Below are 23,302 nucleotides of genomic sequence, written 5' to 3'. Positions count from 1 at the left end.
AAACTGGAGAAAGTGAACTGTTGAGATTTGTTTCTCAGCAAATATGTGCCCTCAAATGGGAGAAAGATAAATGACCAATAATGGAATAAAAAGGATGAAAAGGTACTTTCTTCTATTAGAAAGCTATATTGTTTTTTGGAAGGCAAATGATATGCCAAGATTATAGTTCAGGTTTCATTTGGGAAATAAGTACATCACTCCTTTTGTAAAATCTCGTGGCTATATTTTACTTGGAAAATGCCACTTAAAACGACACATTGAAGAATTTGGATGATTAGTTAGGAATTCTTGCAATTTCATTCTTTCAGGCTAGTCTCTACTTACAAATGTGATTCAAATGTGAGCTTGTATATCAAATCATTACGTTGTACACCTTAAATTAACATAATGTTATATGTCAATTATATTGCAGCAAAGCTGGGGAATACCTTACAAGACATATATGTGCACTTGTAAATATGTGAATTACCACTCTGAATGCTTTTTTTTTTTTTTTTTAAATAGCACTTTTATACCCTAATCTGATATTCTCAGTTTTGTATTCTTTTTTTTTTAATACTTACTGAATAGATATTAAAGTCACATTTTTTTTTAAGAAGATGTTGGGGGTAGGAGTTTATTAATTAATTAATTAATTTTTGCTGTGTTGGGTCTTCGTTTCCATGTGAGGGCTGTCTCTAGTTGTGGCAAGTGGGGGTCACTCTTCATCACGGTGCACGGGCCTCTCACTATCGTGGCCTCTCTTGTTGCAGAGCACAGGATCCAGATGTGCAGGCTCAGTAGTTGTGGCTCACGGGCGTAGTTGCTCCATGGCATGTGGGATCCTCCCAGACCAGGGCTTGAACCCGTGTCCCCTGCATTAGCAGGCAGATTCTCAACCACTGCACCACCAGGGAAGCCCCTGAATGCTTCTTGTTACACATGAAGGAAGGTCCCTAGTCAGACTATTGAGCTCTGAAGCCCACAAAGCCTATAAGATCTCCAGGGCCTGATTTCAGGCAAGGTGGCAATGCTGCAGCCAGGGGGAAATGTATCCCAATTCCAGCAATGGAATCTAGGACCACACCCTGGGCCAAGGCCTCTCTGTTGTACATTTGGGGAATAAGTAGGTGGGGGGTGGTTCTGGAATAGGAGAGAGCCTCAGACACCCATCAGTGTGTTTACTTCTCTACTAGAGGGTTCACTTCCAGTATGCCTGAAAAGAAGGCATTTCTTTATATAGTGAGAGGGCTGACTGCCCCCCTCTTAATCACTTCTTCTATGCAGAGAAGACACCCCCTGGACCCTGAAAGCTGCATAAGAAAATACTTCCTTGCCCCAAGGTTAATCAGAGACCAAAAGGTAACTACTTGCCTCACAGGGGAAGGGGAAGGAATCTGGATTCGAGAATGTCATACGGGTATAACTTGTTTTTTTGCACTTCGATTTATTGTGCTTTTTACAAATCGAAGGTTTGTGGCAACCCTGCATTGAGCAAGTCCAACGGCACCATTTTTCCAACAGCTTTTGCTCACTTTGTGTCTCTGTCACATTTTGGTAATTCTCAAAATATTTCAAACTTTTGCATTATTATTGTATTTGTTATGATGATCTTTGATCAGTGATCTTTGATGTTACTACGACAACCTGCTGAAGGCTCAGATGATGCCTTTTTTTTTTTTTTTTTCTTTGCGGTACGCGGGCCTCTCACTGCTGTGGCCTCTCCCGTTGCGGAGCACAGGCTCCGGATGCGCAGGCTCAGCGGCCATGGCTCACGGGCCCAGCCGCTTCGCGGCAATGTGGGATCCTCCCGGACTGGGGCACGAACCCGTGTCCCGTGCATTGGCAGGTGGACTCTCAACCACTGCGCCACCAGGGAAGCCCTCAGATGATGCATTTTTTAGCAATAAAGTATTTTTAAATTAAGGTATGCATTTTTTAAAAGATGTAACGCTATTGGACACTTCATAGACAACAGTGTAGTGTAAATACAACTTTTATATGCCCTGGGAAACCAGACTAATTTTATTGCGATATTTATTTTACTGCGGTGGTCTGGAACAGAACGTGCAATATCACAAAGGTATGCCTGAATATGCTAACAAATCAGTTCACAAGCTGAGAGTTGAGGCGGGGGCTCTATGGGTCTAAGGAGAATTCTAAAGAGAGTACTATTTTATCCAGAAAGGCTCAAGAAAGAAAACTACCTAAATTAAAAACACTGCACTGGACATTTCAGCTGTGTAGTTCTTATTGACCTAAATGGGAATTCTGTGGTTCTATCAGTGTGGGGCTTAAGGGTGCAGACAGTCCAGTGCGACAGGCCTCGGTCAGTGTTCTGCTCCACAATCAGTGGGGCTGTGACCCAGGCTGTGACCCTAACCTCACCCGTACAGTGGTGACACAGCACAGTCCTATGCCAGTAAGTGTTAGGAGAAGTCACTGAGAGGTAATGCACAGGAAAACTCGACACAGAGCTGGGCACACAGCATGTGCTTTATTAATGCTGGCTTCTATTATTACTTTGATCGTCAATATTGCTTTTTTAGGGGAAGTTCTCCTTTGCATTTTGAATAAATCTTCAAGATACAGGGAAGATCCAAAAAGTAGACCAAATCATCCTCCTGTTTCCCATGGGCAGAAGATTCACTCGTTCTACCCATCAAATATTTACGCAGCGTTTACAATGTCCTAGGCTCAATGTTAAGCACTGTGGGTACCACGGTTGTTCGATGAAGCACAATGTCTGGTGCGATAACTAATAAAACAGACTTTGGAAGACTGCTTTTAGACTCAGGGTATTAGGTAAATGTCAAATAATTGCACGGTGGGAAACAGGACTGTGAAAGGATTCCTCTGTTGGACCCAGGACAGGCGGCCAGGTTCCCCTCTCTCTGGTTAGCTGTAAGGCGTCATGAGATTTCTATAAATTCTTTAATAGTAATTTGGATATTACACCTATAAAATAAGCATCCGCTGCCTATTTATGTCTCGTGGGAGATTAATGTTCATAAAGGAATATCTTCTGTGGCTTTGCTGTACAAAAGATATGAGAATGTTATTTTTATGAGACTCTGGCAACTCCAAAAGCCCTGCTGAGTGTCTTCTCACTCAAAATCCATGCAACCTGCAAAAAAGGGTTTACAGGCCTGAAGAGAGAGGCATTATTATTCCATTTTGGAGCTGGTAAGCATGAATAATTTAAGGGTCATCGCTGTAAAGGAACAAATGTCAAAAACAAATTGACAACTATTCTTCGAGCAAAGTCTGGTTCATTTTCAAAAGGTCAGTTTGGTAGTTTTCTTGAGTAAGTTCTGAAATCTTAACTTCCCATTTTTACATTTCACACGGTCTCCAGAAAAACACATTTTTCGTAAGTGTTAAGGGCACCCGTGCTCATGGTAATTGATATTTGGCAAATGTATCATGGCCCAGCTGAGAGCTGCCCGTTCCTCCATTCAGTCGAATGGCGCGGAGTACAGTGCTGTTCCTGCTGGCTGCTTGGCTCTGCTGGGAGCCGGGCTGTTCATTTCAAGATGGAATTCACACACTTGAGACATTCTGGCCTAGTAGAAACTGGGGCTGTGACACAAATTTGTACTGAATAAAGAAGGGACTCTTGTTATAAAGCAGAAACTAATAAAAAAAAAAAAAAAAAAAGAAGGGACTCTAGGGCCAGGTATACTGCATGCATTTACTTCTGTATGGGCTGGGGCAAGTTTTCTAGAGTTAGTATTGGTTAGGCCATCTTTCCCTGCTGTGAGAATGCAGTTATGCCTCTAGCTGCATGGATACATCTCGGCCTCTCCATCTCTGATGGAGATGTGGCGGTTCATCGTATCACTTCCCTGATCTAAGTACCAGTGTCCATGTGTAAAATGGGGGTAATAAAAGTACCTACGTCTCAGTAGGCTATTCTGAGAATTAAAGTGCACATGTAGGCCTGGGTCACTGGAAGATGAAATAAACATTAGCTATTATTATGTTTATCCTAGAAGTCTGAAGATGGAAGAGCCTCTTTCCCTCTGAATGAGCCTTCAAAACCACCTTCACATCCCAGTGCAATGGTTCTTCAGAAAGGCACTGATGTGGAGGAAGACTGGATCCAAATCGTAACTCTGATTGAGCATTTGATCTTGGGCAAGGTCAAATTGAGGGTGATGAACTACATTAGTGTTTTTAACTGGTTCATTAGGGCCCCACGGCAGGGTTCTGAGACCATAACTCCCACTCCACCCAGAGCAGTTCTGCTTTTAATTCCTTTACTTATTGGGATTCCATATGACATTTTACTTGACAGAAAAGTTTTCATTGCTTATAAGTAAAGTTTAAGAGCCACCGCATAAGGTGACCTATAACTGTTTTAATTGCTAAAATGTATGGGTCTAAGTTCAATACTTTCATTGTTGAATTTTACAAATATGCCTAATATACCAAAAATTTGGAATTGGGGGAAAAACTGAAAGTCAGATTTCAATGAATTACCCTGTTGTCTTTCTTCCAAGGTTGTTATAAGAAATGACCAGCTGAATATTTCTCTCCCTCTTTTTCCTCCCTTTCTCCCTTCCTGTCTTCCTTCTAATGAGAATCCAGCATATCTAATATATGCCAGAAATTTCAGGGTACTAGGGATCTAGGAGTGAGCAAACTGACAGTCTCTGCTTTTAAAAACTCTTAGGCTACCTAGGAAAAAAGGCAATAAACAAGTAAACGAATCATGAGTTACGAACTGTGAAAAGGCTGTGACGAAAAGGCACTAGGTGAGGTGAGAGAGCCTGACCTACTCAGATAAGGTCGTCTCGAGAGGCCTTGGAGAAGGTGGGCACAGCGACCACCCAGGCTGGGCAGTCCCACACTCTAGTCATCTTGCCCTTCATTCAGCCCCTCACTCCCTTGGCCTTGCCCTAGATCTGGTCAACACGGCAACTACACCCCTCAGCCACTCACCCCCCTGGAGGGAGTGTGGCCACCAGTCATTTCTGACAAGCCTGGGGGTGGGGGGATGCAGGTCCAGGCCTGAAACAGGTGACCAGAGGTCTGCTTTTCTTTTTTCTGAAAGGACTTAGCTACTTAGCCCTTGAGATGTTTTAATTTGTTTTCCTGTCGACTGGAACTCTCAACAGAAAAGTAATTTTTCAATTCCTGGTTTATATATAGTATTTTTTTTATTAGGTAATTTATTTACTTGGTTCAAAGCCAAAAAAATTAAAAAATAAAAACAGTGGTTGGGCTCTGGGGCCAGGCTGCTTGGGTTTAAATCCCAGCTCTGCCAATGACTAACTTTATGCAAATTATTCAAGAGCTTGCTGCCTCAGTTTCTTCAGCTGTAAAAAATAACAACTGCATATACAAAATTAGTATCTTCCTCATGGTGCTGCTGGGAGGGCTAAATTTCTTTTTTACATTCTCTTTTTTTAAAAAATTGAAGTATAATGATTTACAATGTGTTAGTTTCTGGTGTACCGCAAAGTGATTCAGTTATGTGTATGTGTACATATATATTCTTTTTCGTATTCCTTTCCGTTATAGTTTATTATAAGATAGTGAATACAATTCCCTGTGCTATACAGTACGACCTTGTTGTTTATCTATTTTATATATAGTAGTGTGTATCTGCTAATCCCAAACTCCTAATTTATCCCTCCCCCCAACCTTCCCCTTAAGTAGCCATAAATTTGTTTTCTATGTCTGTGAGTCTGTTTGTGTTTTGTATAAAAGTTCATTTCTATCATATTTTAAATTCCACATATAAGTGATATCATGATACTTGTCTTTCTCTGTCTGACTTACTTGTGAGGACTAAATGTAACCACTGAGCACAGTGTCTGGCATATATTGGGTGCTGAGTTAATGGCATTGTGCAACAGAAACCCAGGAAGAGCCCCAGACTACCCACAACTGTGCCTTCCTTCTCCTTCTGATGGTATACACTGGATGCTTGAGGCTATTATTTTTCTTTGACAAACACTTTGTAAGAACAGATGGAAACACTAGCTCAGTATATTGGTAAGTGTATGCTACGTTGTCTAAAACTAAGCCAATGACATGTAAAGATTAAGCAAATAGGAAACACTACCTTTTGATGGTTTTCATTAACTACAAACTATCCAAGTTTATCAGAAGAGGGAAAGGGATACCAGATGGAAATCTAGGGTGACAGGGAGAAGGCGTGCCAGATCTGGTTAACACTGGCCAGAACATTTCTACAATTCTTGGAATTTAATTTGTTAATTTGTCCTCCATACAAGTTCTGTTTACCTTCAACATAATTGAGCCCCTGCTGTCAAAACATCACTTTGCAATGGCAACTTGAAGACATACTTTCAGCCACTCATCACCACTATAGATCTTGGGTGCCTTTGCTTAAAGACCACACTCTCCTGTGGCTTATTTAGGATACTTAAAATATTACTTGCTCCCTCACAGCAAGGACTTCTCCTGACAGGCAAGATTCTGTTTTTCTGTTATGAGTAATTATAAAAGTACACCCTTAAAAAGAGTCTCAATTTGAGGGGCATCATCTATTTCAGACAGTAAATCACAGCGACATCTCCATCCCTTGGGCAATCAAAATGCACAACTCAGATATATGAGCTCTCACTCTGAACTCTCCATACCTGAAGAAAAATGGGATGCTCCACTTTCTCCCTGGGGCAATTAGGGAAAAAAAAAACCCGGGCACCTTTGTTGGAGTAATTTATACTGGTTTCAGTTCCTTTTTTTTTTTTAAACCATAGATATAGAGCTTCCATCTTTATAATCCAACTCGGAAAGCTATCTCAGGGAGTCCCACTCTGAGGTTGTCTGTCACTCCAGCTATGCATTTTAGAGTTCCCCCCACCCTTCCCATCTCAACCCCTCTGTGTCTGATGAAGATTCTTTTATGTCCCTCCTCTACACACTCCTGACAGTTACGTTCCCTGCTCACAGCCAGAAACTAAATGGTCATCTTTGTGGCTCTCGTCAACAAAGAGAACACCAGGCAAATTTTCATCCCTGCTTCCTTCTAATTTTTCTATTACTAATACTACCCATCATAGCTCTGTGCCAGCCTTTGCTTTAATGAAATGGCTGTACCTCTGTATTAACGAAAACATGGATCTCCGTGATGCTGGAGTATTGGGTCTGCTTTATAATAATACTAACAACTGGTATTTGGTAGGCGCTATCCCAAGTATTTCATATACAGTATACCTCACTGAATCTTCATGAAAAACTTGCAGGTGGGCACCATCTATTATTAGTCTTCTTTTACAAAACTGAAATTCATAAAAGTCACACAGCAGGAATTGCTAGAGTTGGAATTCAGATGAAGGTCAATTTGACACCAAAGCCATGCTCTTACGCCTTAAACTATATTTTGCCCATGGATTAACCTTCAGGAGAACAAGGACAATTTCTCTTTTAAATTCCTTTTAGTTGCAAAGAACCTATAATCCTATAAAATGAGGCACAGATTACCTCATTTGGGGTGTGTGAGCCTAAGTGATCAGCATTTAAAAAAAACAGTGGCATCTCAAAGTGACTGATTTTCTCTATATATAGTTAATTATTTTTATTTTTTATGCTTGGTGTTTTTTATATTCCCACCTTGAGCACTCAAGCTTCCGGAAGAATCCTGATGCTGCTCTGCTGGCTGCTGACTGGGAGGAACAATCAGTGGGCTCAGCATATTTAACCAGTCCCTAAAAAGAAAAGAAGAAAATAAATGAACCACATGTTTGTAATTCCATATATAGATTTTACCTTTCTCCTGGATTTTTAACTCCCTGGGGCTTCCACAAAAAATGATTTTTCCCTTCTTATTTCAGAAAATAAGATGTCCAGAAATTAATATTCAGTTTTATAAATCTGTAAATACATAGTCAATTACTTAACTAACTAGCTGTTCAATAAATACACCAACTAAATGATGATGACTGTTCCTCTCAAAAGTTTATTACTGTTGATCGTCAACTATAGCATAGCTCCTATCACCTAAGAAAATTATTTCAACAACTAAGAAGAAATGCAGCAGAGACAAAGCTCCTTAGGACCTTTGGATAAGAAAGCCTGACAAAGTTACATGTCATGGATGACAAGAGTCCATTTGGTGATTCAAAAGAGAAGTTAGTCTTGGAGCTGTCAGGGACCAGCCATGATGGTGGGAGCTGGTATGCATTCACTTGGGGCTTTAGGGCAGGGGAGGACAAAAGAAGGGAGAGTGAGGGCCTTTGGGCCCTTGAGTGGCTCAATACTTCAGTTCTCCCTGTATGAATGGGGGCAAAGCCACTTCAGAAAGCACCTCCTACATTCTCCGTCCCTCTGCCTCCAACTTCCAACCTCATTCCCAGTCTCTTTACTTTCCTTCTTTCCAGTCTTTTCCTGTCTCTCTGCTCCCTCTAGCAGATACTTGGGTGGGTGTGATATAAGTCAGTGACATCCTGAAGGCATGAGTCACTGTGTGTTCTACTTCAACCCTTTCTCATCTGTAAACTTGCTACTGAGCTTCTTCACGGGAACAGAGCAGGAAGGGGAATGTGAAGGATTTTCCAAAGTGAATTATATTCCTTGCATTGATATCAGCAGCCTGTGTCATTGACCTTATTCTTCTCAACAGAACATGTCCTCATGACCAAAAAATTTCTTTCTAAATTTCTGCATTTCCTGCTGTCTTTATCTACAATGGGAGACAGTCCCGACCAGTAACTAAGAGCACTGGCTCTCCAGGCCAATCCTGGCACCATGTTTCCAAAATGTGAGAACTTAGCCAAGTCACTTATAACATCACTAAGCCTTATGTATAAAAAGGAGATAATAATCATTACTCCAGAGTTTTGTCATTAAGATGAAATGAAAAAAATGGATGAAAAATGTTTGGTATAGATCTGGGTACAGAGCTGCTGTCAAAAAATTTCAGCTATGACCACTATCATCTTCATTATCAGTGAAGATCATAGTATGGCTGTACCCACAATGATAAACCAAGGTAGGAATTGGATTCTGCTGGAATTAAACCAGCCAAGGATTGTAGAATGATTTCAAGTCTATACAATAGAAGTTTTCTTTGCAAGCCATTTACTCTTCTTGTATAAAAAGGATCTTAATGTAAAAATTATCCAATTCCTATTTGTATTATTTTAAGATACTTTCACTCACTGCTCACCTTAGCTATCACCAGATTATGGCTTGTGAAATAAGCAAGGTGAGCTTGCTGTGTAATTGAATTTCATAATAACACACTAAGGACATCAGAAATGATTTGTCACAGACTTCCAAGCTAATGGGGCATTTTCTGATAAGCACCTTTTACTTAGTCCATTTAATTATAGCAGACCAAAAAATTCCTACATTATAGAAAATTACAAGGTCACATACAAATTACTAGCCCAGTGGCTTCATTACTCGGCAAGGGACATGGAGAGCAAAGATGAACAGGAGAAAAATAATGTTATCATATGATGACACCCCAGCGACAAATTAGAAACTCCACACGATGGCAGTAGTAGCTTCTACCGTGGTCCCTGGACATGCAGGAAAAAGCAGATGTTATAAAAGGCAGGACATTACTTCTTAGGCCAATGATTTGGTTAATGTTTTTCTTGTCAGCAGTAGCTATGGGAAGTACAGAGTTTTTCTTTTTGTGATTTTTGTTTGTTTTAAAGTAATTTCAGATTTATAGAAAAGTTTCAAGAGTACAAAGAACTCCTATATATCCTTCACCTAGATTCTCCAATTTAAACATTTTATCACATCTGCTATCTATCTATCTATCTTTCTATCATCTATCTATCATCATCTCTCTATCAAGGGTTGGTAAACTATGGCCATGGGCCAAGTCTGGCCCACTGCCTGTTTTTGTAAGGCCTGCAAACCAAAAATAGTTTTTATATATTTTAATGGTTGAAAACAATTAAAATAGCAATGTTTCATGACACATGAAAGTTATATATAATTCACATTTCAGTGTCCACAAATAAAGTTTTATTGGAATACAGCCACATTCACCTTTTTACGTATTGTGTATGACAGCTTTTGTGCTATGATGACAGAGTTAAATATTTGTGATCTGGACTTTTACAGAAATGTTTGTCGGCCCCTGGTCTATAACCATGAGGTCATATTGCTTCCTCTAATACTAATATAATACCACAGAGTCATTTTCATCTTTCCTTTTTCCTTTCTGACCCTGAGGAACCTGGCTCCCATTAGCCTCAGTATATTTACTTACTTTCTGAAGTACAGAACACGCCAAAAGTAGTTTCCAACAAAACTAACCAAACAAAACAAAACAACCAATAAAACACCCCAAACCTACTCTCTAGGATTCTCTGTTTATGGTTCTTTTTTCATTAGTTAAAATACCATGTTCAAAATTTACTTAGGCTAGTTCATTTTCCTACCTCTTCAGTGAGCTTATATTCTTAAGTTGAAATATAGTTAGCGTAATTTGCTTCTGTTTGCATTAAGTTTTTCTCCCTATTCTTGATTTTTATTACTTTTGTTGTTTTGAGAAGGTAAAATATTAACAGTTCAAAAGTCAAACTTTTACAGAAAAGCATATTCAGTAAAAGTCAGATTTCCTTCATCCCTTCCAGTCTGTTTCCACCCCCTCATCATTTCAACACCATCCCCACCCACTCCTCCAGAGGTAATCAATTTCATTAGTTCTTGTGTCTCTTGTTTCTTTTTGCAAAAATTCAGCAGATACACATCTATTTTTTCATTCCTCTTCTTTCTAGTGTAAAAGGTAGTATACTATAATTACTCTTTTGCACTTTTGTTTTTTCAACTTAAAATATATCCAGGAAATCACTCATACCAGTTCATAGAGAGCTTCCTTATTCTTTTTTTTTTTTTACAGCTGCATAGTACTCCACAGTGTAGCATACATTTATTTCACCACTGTCCTATGTTTGGGCAAGTTTTAAATATTTTGTGATTATTGCAATTAATGCTACAATGAATAACTTCGGGCATATCTTTTTGTATATGTGGAGATATACCTTCAAGATAAATTCTTGGAAGTGGGATTCCTGGAATAAAAGGTAAATGCACACTTGGTTTTGTTAGATATTGACAAATTGTTTTCACAAGGGTTGTACCCATCAGCATTCCCACCAGCAATGTCTGAGAGTGCTGGTTTGTCTACAGACATGTCACAATATTATGCTGTCAAGTTTTTAATGCTTTCCAATCCGAGAGATAGTAACTAATAACTTAAAGTAGTTTTGATTTCCATTTTTTTGCATTTGTTCTCATTATGAACATTATGAGTAGAGTTGACTCTTCATATGTTTAAGGCTATTTAATCTATATGTGTATATATGTGTATGCATGTGTGTATTTTATATCTATATATATTTTTTCTGTCTGTTCATGTCTTTTTTTTTTTTTTTTTGCGGTATGCGGGCCTCTGACTGTTGTGGCCTCCCCTGCTGCAGAGCACAGGCTCCAGGCGCGCAGGCTCAGCGGCCATGGCTCACGGGACCAGCCGCTCCGTGGCATGTGGGATCCTCCCGGACCAGGGCACGAATCCGTGTCCCCTGCATAGGCAGGCGGACTCTCAACCACTGCGCCACCAGGGAAGCCCTGTTCATGTCTTTTGCTCTTCTTCCATCAGGTCTTTTTTTTTTTTGTCTCTTTCTCTCATTTTGTCATCTGTGTTTGCTTATGATATTTTTTGCCATGCAACAGGTTTTTAATTTTTCTGTAGTCATAAGCATGAATCTTCTTTTATTGCCTCTGTATTTATTTATATTTTTAAATAAATTTATTTACCTATTTACTTTCGGGTCTTCGTTGCTGTGTGCAGGCTTTTCTCCAGTTGCGGCGAGCAGGGGCTACTCTTCAGTGTGTTGTGCAGGCTTCTCATTGTGGTGGCTTTTCCTGTTGCTGAGCACAGGCTCTAGGTGTGCGGGCTTCAGCAGTTGTGGCACGCAGGCTCAGCAGTTGTGGCTCACGGGCTCTAGAGCACAGGCTCAGTAGTTGTGGCACATGGGCTTAGCTGCTCTGTGACACGTGGGATCGTCCCGGACCAGGGATTGAACCTGTGTCCCCTGCATTGGCAGGTGGATTCTTAACCACTGCGCCACCAGGGAAGTCCTTGCCTTTGTATTTCAAATCAGAGTTAGGAAGTTCCTCCCTACAACCAGGTTCTATAGAAATTCACCCTTTTTTTCTTCCAGTTACTTGCATGGTTTCATTTTTCACATTTAGATTTCTGATCCATTTGGAGTTTATTCTGGTATATGTTGTGAGTTTATTGTGGTGTAAGGTGCATCTAATTTTATCTTGTAAAAATGACTACAGATTCCATATATGTGTGTTAGCATACGGTATTTGTTTTTCTCTTTCTGACTTACTTCACTCTGTATGACAGACTCTAGGTCCATCCACTTCATTACAAATAACTCAATTTCGTTCTTTTTTATGGCTGAGTAATATTCTATTGTCTAAAAAAACCAGTACTGATGAACCTAATGGCAGGGCAGGAATAAAGATGCAGATGTAGAGAACGGACTTGAGGACACGGGGCAGGGAAGGGGAAGCTGGGATGAAGTGAGAGAGTAGCACTGACATATATACACTACCAAATGTAAAATGGATGGCTAGTGGGAAGCTGCTGCATAGCACAGGGAGATCAGCTCGGTGCTTTGTGATGACCTAGAGGGGTGGGATAGGGAGAGTGGGAGAGAGGCTCAAGAGGGAGGGGATATGGGGATATATGTATACATATAGCTGATTCACTTTGTTGTACAGCAGAAACTAATAAACATTGTAAAGCAATTATACTCCAATAAAGATAAAAAAAAATGACTGCAGAATTCTCTTGACAAGTGATGTTAAGATTTAGAATATTTTATTCAATTAAGAAACTTTAATCAAAACAACTCATTTGTTTGGCTTTTTATTAATAAGCATTAACAAAGTATATTTTGAAATAAAGAGTTTCCATGTTAACTATAAAATATGGAAAATATTTGGCTAAACAAAGTCAACCAGTAGGTTTTCTTGCAGGACCTTTGAGAGCCTTTAACAGACTGTGAATCTCCTGAGAGGAGGGTAGAATATGTAGACTGCCCACCTTTTTGCATCTGAAACTGTTCCATCTTTTGGGATCATGAGTCCATAGACCATACCACACCTTGAGACACTTCAGGTTATACCATTTTCCCACTCTGGTGACATTGTTTTTGTTTTAAGTATTTTTAAAATTTATTTTATTTTTATTGAAATATATTTGATTTATAATATTGTGTTAGTTTCAGGTGTACAGCAGTGATTCAGTTATATATATAATATATATATATATTTTTTTCAGATTGTTTTCCTTTATAGGTTATTACAAGATACTGAATATACAGTTCCCTGTGGTATATAGGAAGACCTTATTGTTTATCTATTTTATGTATAGTAGGTTGTATACATACACTCCTAATTTATCCCTCTCCCCTTACCTCTCCCTTTTGGTAAGTTTGTTTTCTGTGTCTGTGAGTCTATTTCTGTTTTGTATATAGATTCATTTGTACTATTTTTTAGATTCCACATATAAGTGATATCATATAACATTCCTCTTTCTCTTGTTTGTTTTGTTTTTATTTTACTCCATATATATTTAATAATTTCATTTTTTCAAGAGCAATCTGTTTTCTTTTTGTGACTTGTTAATAAGCCAGAAATGTGTAGTCTAGCATCTGTATCTTACATGTTTACATTTTTATATGTGATATTTAATGCTAAGCCATGTTTTGACCCCCATGCCTTCCCAGGCCGCAGACATCTAGGGATGGGGGAGTGCCAGATGAGGCTCATTCACACATGTCGAGCCCTAGCTCAGTTGTGAGCCACTTCCTTGGCCTGCTTCTCACCCCGGCTGCCTGTGCTCTGGAACCTGCTCTTGCTCTTCGTTCTCCCATTTCCATATTTGCCCTGTTGTTTGCTCTTGATACTCTATTTTGTTTGGTTTCCTCAGCTCTGACTATAATCCTTTTCTCTCTACCTGTAATGAAAACCTCCAGCTCCTCTGGTGGAGAAGCATCCTTTTCAGTCAGGCTTGCTCTCCGAGCATGCTCAGGGGCTGCTTCCTCCTCCTTTCTCTCGTGGACCCAGGCAGGCCTCCCACCCCTGCCTCTCCTCTTGAAACTGAAGAGAAAGGACTTGCAGGCACACTTATACATGCTGAGCTCTGTCACCAGAAGGTGTGTTTTACTTAAGAGTCAAGACAATGGGTTCACTTCAAATACCACATAAAAAATATAATGTAGATGAAAGATAAATACCATCTTGTGAATCCTCACAGTGGACAAATTCATCTAACATTAAAATCCTGCCCCCCGCAAATACCATGCTCCTTCCATTCAACTTGCATGTTAGTTTTGAAGGGAGGCAGTGAGCTTTAACTGAATCAGAGCTGACTCAGATATTTTTACAACTGAGGATAATGTCCCCACTTAAGATAGATTATGGTTTCAGTTCCTTCATTTAAAAACAAGAGAATTTTTTGTTTACAAGAGAATTTTACACACATTTATTTCATTAACGTGCTTCCTATAAATACATCATATATGTACACACACATACACACATATATACAAATACATGCATGATATGAGAGCAACAGTTAGCTTGATCATCTGTCTACATATACAGTAATCATTTACTGAACTGCTGTGTGTCAGACCCTGGGGAATCAGAGAGCTCATAGTCAGATGGAAGAAGCATTCTAGCTAACAGAAAACAACATGGGCTGCTGTGGGCTGATCAGCTTATTTGTGTGTTCCCTAAAGGAATTCCCTTGTAAGGAAACTGCCTACAATCTTGTATACATTTAAATATTTATTTGGGTGAGTAATTATTTGAGAAATCTAAAACATGACAACAATTATTACATAGCTCTCATTTACAGCACTGAGCTACCTGCTATCATAAGGGCTGGGTTAGAGGAGCTAGCCCAGTGTGAAATACTTACACAGGAGATCTTCTATTAGGAATTTAGCAACTTGCAGCCATTTCTATACAATACTTATTGATATTTATCATTTGGTACCAGTGTAAATTTCTTATTCACTGAAAGCAGTCTGGGTTTTAAACATCTTCTTCGGCCAGGGAACAGACTGGGGAGAGGACTAGGAAATAGCTCACTTCGGGGGGAATTCATAGATTCTTTTTAAAACCTGGTGAAAACTGTTTTCCCAGAAAAATGACCAAAAATACCAAATTTTCTTTCAATTTTAGGAGGTCAGAGATCATCTGAAGCCCATTCATGGACTTCTGGACCCTGAATTAAGAACTTCTGCATCTTGGAATATCATGGAGGTGTTTTTGTAGTGTAAAACCCACAGTTCTTTGTAAAGGACCAGACAGTAAATATGTTAGGCTTTACAAGCCATAGGTCTCTGCTGCAACTATTGAGCTCTGCTGATGTAGTGTGAAAGCAGACATAAATGATAAGTAAACAAGTGGCGTGGCTGTGTTCCAATAAAGTCTATTTACAAAAGAAAAAAAATCTGCAATGGGCAGGATTTGGCCCATAGGCTGTAGGTGAATGGCCCCTGTCTTAGAGGAAGGAACTGTGAAGTGGAACATTCTCAAGGCTCTTATGAAAATTCCTGTCAATTTTCCTCCAAAATGCCTTATGAATTTACCTTTCTTACCATCTCTACATCCACCACCAAAGTCCAAGCAACTACCTTGCCTCCTGTTATCTGCAGTAAAAGCTCTGAATTGATCCCCTTAGAGTCATTCATTCTGGCTTCACTTCTCTGTTCTTCACACTATGGCCAAAATGCTAGTCTGATTATGTCAACCTCTTTTTCAAACCCTTCAATATCATTGGGAAGCTATTGTATTTGGGAGAAAGACCAGAATTTTTACCTTGGCCTTTGAGGCTCTGCATAGCCTCGTCTCTATGTGTTTTTCCAACTTCGTCTTGCACAGTTCTCCCTCTCACTCACTGTGCTCCAGCCATACTGGGCTTCTCTTGATTCCTGGAAATATGTCATGCTCACTGCCATCGTAGGACTTTTGCCCAGGCTGTGTCCCCTTGTCTAGACCATATTCTCCTCCCCTGCTCCTACCTCCCCCGCCCCTTATCCTGGTAAAATCATATCCAACTTTCACATTTTGGCTCAAGCATCACACTCTTGAGAAGTCCTCCTGGACGCTCGCTCTCTAATCTAGCTGAGTTCCTTTGTTACTTCTTCTAATAGAGCAACTGTGATCTTCTCTTTAAGAGTTCTTATTTGAGTTCATAATTACATCCTCATTTGTTTGATCGTTCAGTGAATGAAGTCTCCCCCACTTGACTCTACCCAGCACCTAGCAGAGTGCCTGGCACAGAATACGCACTTCCTCAATATTTACTGAATGCATGACTGTTGAGTCTCTTTGTTAGTCCAGAATACTGAGCGCCACTCAGAGTTGAAAGTTTCCATGACAATAAATAATGCTGCTGTTGCAACCCACTTTTGCATTTTGCCTCTATCTTACTCTTTCTCTACCTGCTAGGAACATGCTATTGTCTTCTCATCATGTGCTTGGTACACACACAATTTGGGGTCAACCTGGGGACACACACTTGCCTCTTTATAGCCAATACAGAAAATTTTTAATTTTCTGCCTCAGAAAACAGCATGCTGGTTCAGAAATATGTTTACTAGGATGAAAAACTAAGAAAATATATGTTTCTATTTTTTTGAAATTTAAACATAAGAGCTCTCAATAGTTTTTCTTCATAGGATTCGTGTCTCATTTGAAGGAGGAAACTCAAGCAATAAGTTGGAAACACAAACAGTATGTTGGGAACTCTTTTGCATGTGTCTTAGTATGGACTGGAGCAAGTATTAAGATGTTACTGTTTACTTTTGGTTTGTTTCCTGCAGGAGCTCTCTAACCAGATTCTCAGTGTTCTGGTTCTGAAGGCCTTCTCCAACACTCCCAACAAGTGTTTACCTAGTGTATACTTGATTACCATCAGTGACTGTGTACTTACTACTTTCAAAGACCATATTTCACCTTCCAATAGCTTTGACTATTAGAAAGTTTTTCCTCCTGTTGAGGAAAAAAATTTCCTTTGCATTTTCACCTGTTTCTCCTACTGTTACCCCTTGGGGCTTTGAAAGAACAATTCTAATCTCTCTCCAAGATGCAGTAGGAGAGAGGTAAGGAACTGTCTGTCCAGAACTCCTTCCTCTCCCTTCTCCTTGGAACAGCTCCCTCTGACCACACGACTCTGGGAATGATCATGTTCCTACATGAGCCCAGAGCCTCAGCTGACTGGCCCATGGGTAGACAACTGACATAATCTGGGCCAATCATTGTGCCTCCCTACAACTTCTGAAACTGGATCTGAAAAAGAGAGATAGTCCCACAATGAAGATGGAAGCCAAAAGAAGTGAAACTCAGATGCCACTGGTGACCACATTTCCTGTCACATGGTAGAAGTCAGTCTGAAGATAGAATGAGGAAGCTTAAAGTCTGGGTTCTGCGAATAAAACAGTATTGGTACCAATGAATGAACTGGGAAATTAGGGAGATGTTATAGGAGTTTGGTTTAGCACATGAAGAACCTGAGGTCTTGGTTGTTTCTCTATGTGAAGATGTGTTAGAAATATTTAGGATCCATTACCAAGTCCCAGTCTTAGCTCTTGAATATGCTGACATTGCTCCATACCCATCTGCCACCATTCTAATCTATGCTTTTAGAATCTCTCCCTTGTTTTTCTCCCAGCCAACCTGGACTCCCTTGAATCCAGAGTGAGCTTTTCGAAATTTGCTCTTAGGGCAAAATCCCAAATTCTGCATCGGCTTAAAGCTTTGCATAGTCTGATCCTTCCTATCTCTACAGCACAGTTTTGTGCCTTTCCCTCACTGTTACTGCCACTCTACCCCCAGGCTTCAGATGGAGAGCCACATCCTTAGTCTCTTTTCCCATAATGGCCTAATACTATAGACTGAATGTTTATATCACCTCCCCTGCAAATCCGTATGATGAAATCTAACTCCTGATATGATGGTGTCTGGAGGCAGAGCCTTTGGGAGGTGCTTAGGTCATGAGGGTGGAGATCTAATGAATGGGATTAGTGCCCTTATAAAAGAGACCCCAGAGAGCTCCCTTGCCTCTTCTCCCATATGAGATCACAGTGAGACGATAGCTGTCTATGAACCAGGAAGAGGGCTCTCACAAGACACCAAATCCGCCAGGACTTTGATCTTGGACACCTCAGCCTCCAGAACTGTGAGAAATAAATTTCTGTTATTCATAACCCACCTAGTCTGTGGTATACAGTTACAGCATCCTAAATGGACTAAGACACCTAGTTTACTTTCTCCATTTTCAGCTCAGATTTTACTTCAGAGAAGCCTTGCCTGAGTTCTAAGTCTACTGCAAGTTTAATATCAGTCAATGTTCCAGCAGAAAGTACTTGGCACACTCAAATCAGGATGATTTGAGGAGGGTTTAAGACAGGGCTTCTTACAAAGGTAAGGACGGGTATAGGGGGAACCACACGGGACAGTATAGAATCCTAGGTATTTTGCCATCCCCCCACCCCCAGCCTTAAGGGACAAGGGAGGAACAGTGACCAGAATCTAGAAAGAGAGAGGGCCTCCTTAAGAGGAGCTGTGCCCAGACTGTAAGTTCCATAAGGCAGGCAATCATGTCTGTCTTCTTCACCTTGGGCTTGACACAGATACTCAGTAAATGTTTGTTGAATGAATGAATGAATGAATGGATACTTGTAGGAAGGCCAGAGCTATAAGAGAAAGATATACAGGTGAGAGTGAAAAGACTGGAACGTGGATCAGTTCTCTGAGGAAGACCTGCTAGAGAGGAGGTCAGGAGAACATACTCTGAGAGTAGTGGGAGGAATAAGAGGAGTCAGAAAAGGCAGCTAGTTGAGAATGTTATGAGAATTATTCTTCTCAGACATTTCTTCTTTTCCCTTCATAAAAGTACTCTCAGAGGATGTCTACATTATGCTGACATCTGGAATAGGATCGTGTCTCTTCCGTAGCAAAGGTTGGGAAACACATTATGTAAACAAGTACTGTGTTTTTATCTCACATAAATCCACGTTTATTTAGAGACATGTAGCAAACAGTCATACAAAAGGAAAATCATATTCTTTCTTTCTTCTGGCCTCTACGAAATCACCTCTCCTGCCCATGTCTTTGCAAGTAAACCCATAAAACAGAGAGGATGGGAAGATATTTGACCGTGTATATAATTATAGAAATGCAAATTAAAATAATGAGATATTGTTGACACACAGCAAATTGGCAAAAGCTTTAAAGTTTGATGATACTCAGTGTGGGCTGCAGGAATGTAAATTAGTGAACAATTTGGCAATATCTATCAAAATTACCTTTGACCAAGTAATCTCATTGTTAGAAACTTACTGTAAACACATACTTGCCCAAGCTCATAAAGATATGTGCATAAGGATATTTACTACAGCATTGTCTACAGTAACAAAAAGCTGGAAACCACCGAAATGCCCCTCAGCAGAGAACTGACTGAATAAATTATGGTACATCCAAACAATGAAATAATATCCAGCAGTTAATGAAGAATGTGTTGATCGTCATGTGCAAATTCAGCAAGAGGTCCAAAAATCTATCCAGTAAAAATCAAAAATCAAGTTGTAGGGCCTCCCTGGTGGCGCAGTGGTTGAGAGTCCGCCTGCCGATGCAGGGGATACGGGTTCGTGCCCCGGTCTGGGAGGATCCCATATGCCGCGGAGCGGCTGGGCCCGTGAGCCATGGCCGCTGAGCCTGCGCATCCGGAGCCTGTGCTCCGCAACGGGAGAGGCCACAACAGTGAGAGGCCCGCGTACGGAAAAAAAAAAAAAAAAAAATCAAGTTGTAGAACAGTATAGAGTCTCACCCCATTTATGTTGAAAAAATTCATAAACAAAACACGTTTTCTTGTATGTGCATAGAAAGTTTCTGAAAGATGCACAAGAAACTGTTAACCTGGGAGTCAGGATGTGAAGTTGAGGGTGGAAGAGTAAGACCTGTTTTTCAAATCTATTTTTCTCGTTGAATTTTTCTCACTCTGGTTGAATTTTTTAAAAAACTACTTTCTTTTTAAAAGGCAGATTCTTGCTCTTCAAGAGCTTCCAATTTGATGGCATCTATAAGAAAACTTTTCTTAAACATGGCTTAAAAATATCTATAAAAAAGTGCTTTACATGACAAGTGCTTATTGGAAACAGGAGTATTGACTGGTCCCTCAACCAATGGAGGAGGAGGGAGGAAAATGGGGTGCCTTCCTCAATGCCAACACACACCATCTGAGCTGATCCTAGCAGCCTTCTCCATTGGAAATATCAACTTCAGCGATGAAAGCAGAACATTTTGGGTCTTTATAAATGTTGGTAAAGTTCCAGGAAATTGTCAAGATTTCATTTGCATAAACAACAGCTGCCTTATCTAATGCTATAGATATGACTAAAAAAATAGGTGGTGGCTTATTATTTTTAACACATCATACACAAGCCGGATTATTAAAACAAAATGGTTCCTGAACTGAAATTTGCAACGTCAGGTCTGACAATTCAGTGATATAACTTGACAAAGAATGGTTACAATGGGAAAGACGAAAGATGCTCTACCATAGCGGGGAGGCCCGGTTAAAAGCTCAGCGGGAACACACAGCCTTTTCTCATTCTAGCTGTATTCATGGGAATGTGTGAAAAGAAGTTTAATATTATGTTTTAATCAGCTTTTCAAAGGGTCTCTTTCCTTTTTTTTTTTAGTTGCTGGAAGATAAAAGGTCTCAGTGTCATAGAAAACTAAGCAGTGACTCACTTATCCTTTACCTTTCATTGGAGGGGAATACTTTTGGGGTGAAAATTCTCAAGGAAGTCAACTTATCTCCTCAAAACAGAAAAAACTAATCAAGCATTGTCTGATTAATTAGAGACACGAAAAAAATGCTATCAAGGCCTACAGCTGTAATCAATTTAATCAACATGCAGAGAGCCAATCTGGTTTTCTTGATTAACAAAGCTGAATGTTAAACAGTGAGTATGACATTGTAGTGCCATTAACTAAGGCTACACATTGAGCATTTTCCCTAAATATTCAAAGTCAAGTCAGGATAAAGTGAAAACTTTCTTTTATGATGAGGGCCATGGGAATGAACATTTTAATTTTTTCCCTTGATATTTTCATGCCAGAAGTTTCATCTAAGTAGCAGAAATATGTAATAACTTCAGAATGCTTCAACTAAGACACAAAAAAATCAACTACCTGGGAAGATCACATAATAATAAAATGAAGACAAAAAAAGTGATGTGAGTTTAGTGTCAGCTTAGTGTCATCCAAGTTGGTTACGGAATTTGGCAGGAACAGACACACCAGACACAGATGAAATTTCTCTTATTACGTTTTTAAGAGGTGAATGCAAAATGTATCTATAGAGTGCCTGATGAGTAAATCAGAAAATTCAATTTGCTTATTTTATTTGCATGAAGTCAGTTTAAATGTCAAGACCTCTAATGCTTATTAATTAGATTGGCTTATTAATGGTTTGTTTCTTGCTCTTAAAAAACCATAGTTATAACTATAAAATAATGATTATATTTTGTGTAGCAGATCTTTGCAATGCAGTCTGGAGTTTTATCTGTTAAAACAGTAATTCTCAACCTTTTGGGGGGTAAAATTCTCTTTTTTTGTGCTTGAAATTTAATAATACTGCTAAATGCTGCTAACTAGTGTGTGACAACCAGATATTTGTTGTAATGTTACCAAAATAGGTTCATTATGGAGATATGTAATAATTTCCCTAAAAATTACACTGAAAGTAATTCAAAGTAATCTCAATGTTATTCCCATTCACTTTTTCTTAAAGAGAAGTGGAAAAGAAAGAGTATACATGGCACATAATAAATATGTATGAAGTGACCTGTTGGAAGAGTTAAAGCCTATCCATTAGTACATATTGTGGTAGCTTTGATTTTGGTTGGCTGAACCCACTTTTCTTCTACCTCTTCTGAGAACCTAGCTCTTCTTTCCTATGGGCAACTCACTTCATGTGGTTTGGGGTATAAGCCTTCCTTCACTTCCAGTATGGGGACAGGCTTGAGATCCAGGGTAGGCCAGAGTCCACTTTTGGGCTTTTGTTGGGTTTATGAGGAGGGTCCTGACTCATGTCTACTAAAGCATGCACAGGTGAATGACATCTATTGAGTGTATTTTCCCACCAGAAAAATAAAGGCTGAGCAAAACTATATAAAGCTATGGTTTATTTCTCAAGAGGTCCTTCAGAACCTCTATATTTCTTTCTTTTTCTTTTTTTTTTAAACCTCTATATTTCTATGGGAGACTTAAATATTATTTTACAGCAGAAGGAGGCACATAGAATGAGGATTTTTCATTCCAAATAAACATCACTGAAGATGCAGGGGAAACAACCGTCCCTCCAAATAACAGGTTTTATCTTCTTATCTTTGGGGGACATTCAAAAAATATCTGAATGCCTGCTCTATGCCACTTTATACCTCAGTTCTAGGTGTTGACAACAGAGTGGTGACCAAGCCACAGTCCCTGCTCACATGGAGCTTACAGGTCAGGGGTGGAGACAGACAATAAATAAATATATAAAGAAGTGAAGGGGTTCAGAATATATGCCATCCTAAAATATGCCAATTTGACCTAATGATTATTTTGAGTTGAAGGCAATGAGAAGAAGCAGACAAAAGAAAAACTCTCTGCTCTACTCATCTATTCCAGGAAGGGTAGGATGATTCTTAATCATTGGCGACAACTCTAGACTCTTGCTAGGGATGGCACCAGAGGACTCTATACAACAAACCTTACTAACTACCTCTCATCTTCCATTAGTTTCCCCCATATATTTATCCTCCCAAAATTTGCCACCTTTGGAGGCTCAAAGTCTCTTTACTTCGTCTTATCACTTTTCTACAAAATTTATTGTTCTTTGGTTAAGATGCTGTATAAGCCCAAGTTCTAACCACTTCTTTGAGTTACTCATCAATGAGTTCTTCCATGTGTATGTATGCTGCACATGTTAGTAAACTTCTGTTTTTCTCTTTGTTTTGCTAATTTGTCTTTTGTCAGTCTAACTTGCAGGAGGACCTAGGAGGGTAGAGGGAAAAAGTTTTTCCTCCCCTATAGAAATGAATGATTTCAGATAGCAAAAAGTGCTATAAAAATTTAAAAATAAAAGAAGATTTCGTGAGTATTTCATACAACAGCTCTAGCACAGAGATAAGGTGCTAGGTTCTCATAAAAACTCCAACCTATTGCATATGGACGATTCCAAATGCACAGGGAGAATGGGAACCACAGAATGTCTGATTTGGGGCCATCCCTC

At 39.6% G+C, this 23,302-nt stretch overlaps 1 protein-coding gene across 6 annotated transcripts in view; it reads right to left on the bottom strand.

Moving 5' to 3' along the window:
* CFAP20DC (CFAP20 domain containing) overlaps positions 1–23,302 on the bottom strand; it is a 287,059-nt gene that overhangs the window by 7,986 nt on the left and 255,771 nt on the right. For all 6 annotated transcript variants that reach the window (XM_082639696.1, XM_082639689.1, XM_082639694.1 and 3 more), the window contains one exon: positions 7,570–7,664. In XM_082639696.1, the coding sequence (XP_082495822.1) occupies positions 7,570–7,664 (95 nt within the window). The remainder of the gene's footprint in view (positions 1–7,569; positions 7,665–23,302) is intronic.

This window comes from Mesoplodon mirus, assembly GCF_964341445.2.
Source record: "Mesoplodon mirus genome assembly, chromosome: 12".
Taxonomy (NCBI): domain Eukaryota; kingdom Metazoa; phylum Chordata; class Mammalia; order Artiodactyla; family Ziphiidae; genus Mesoplodon; species Mesoplodon mirus.
This window is presented reverse-complemented; position numbering and strand designations above follow the sequence as displayed.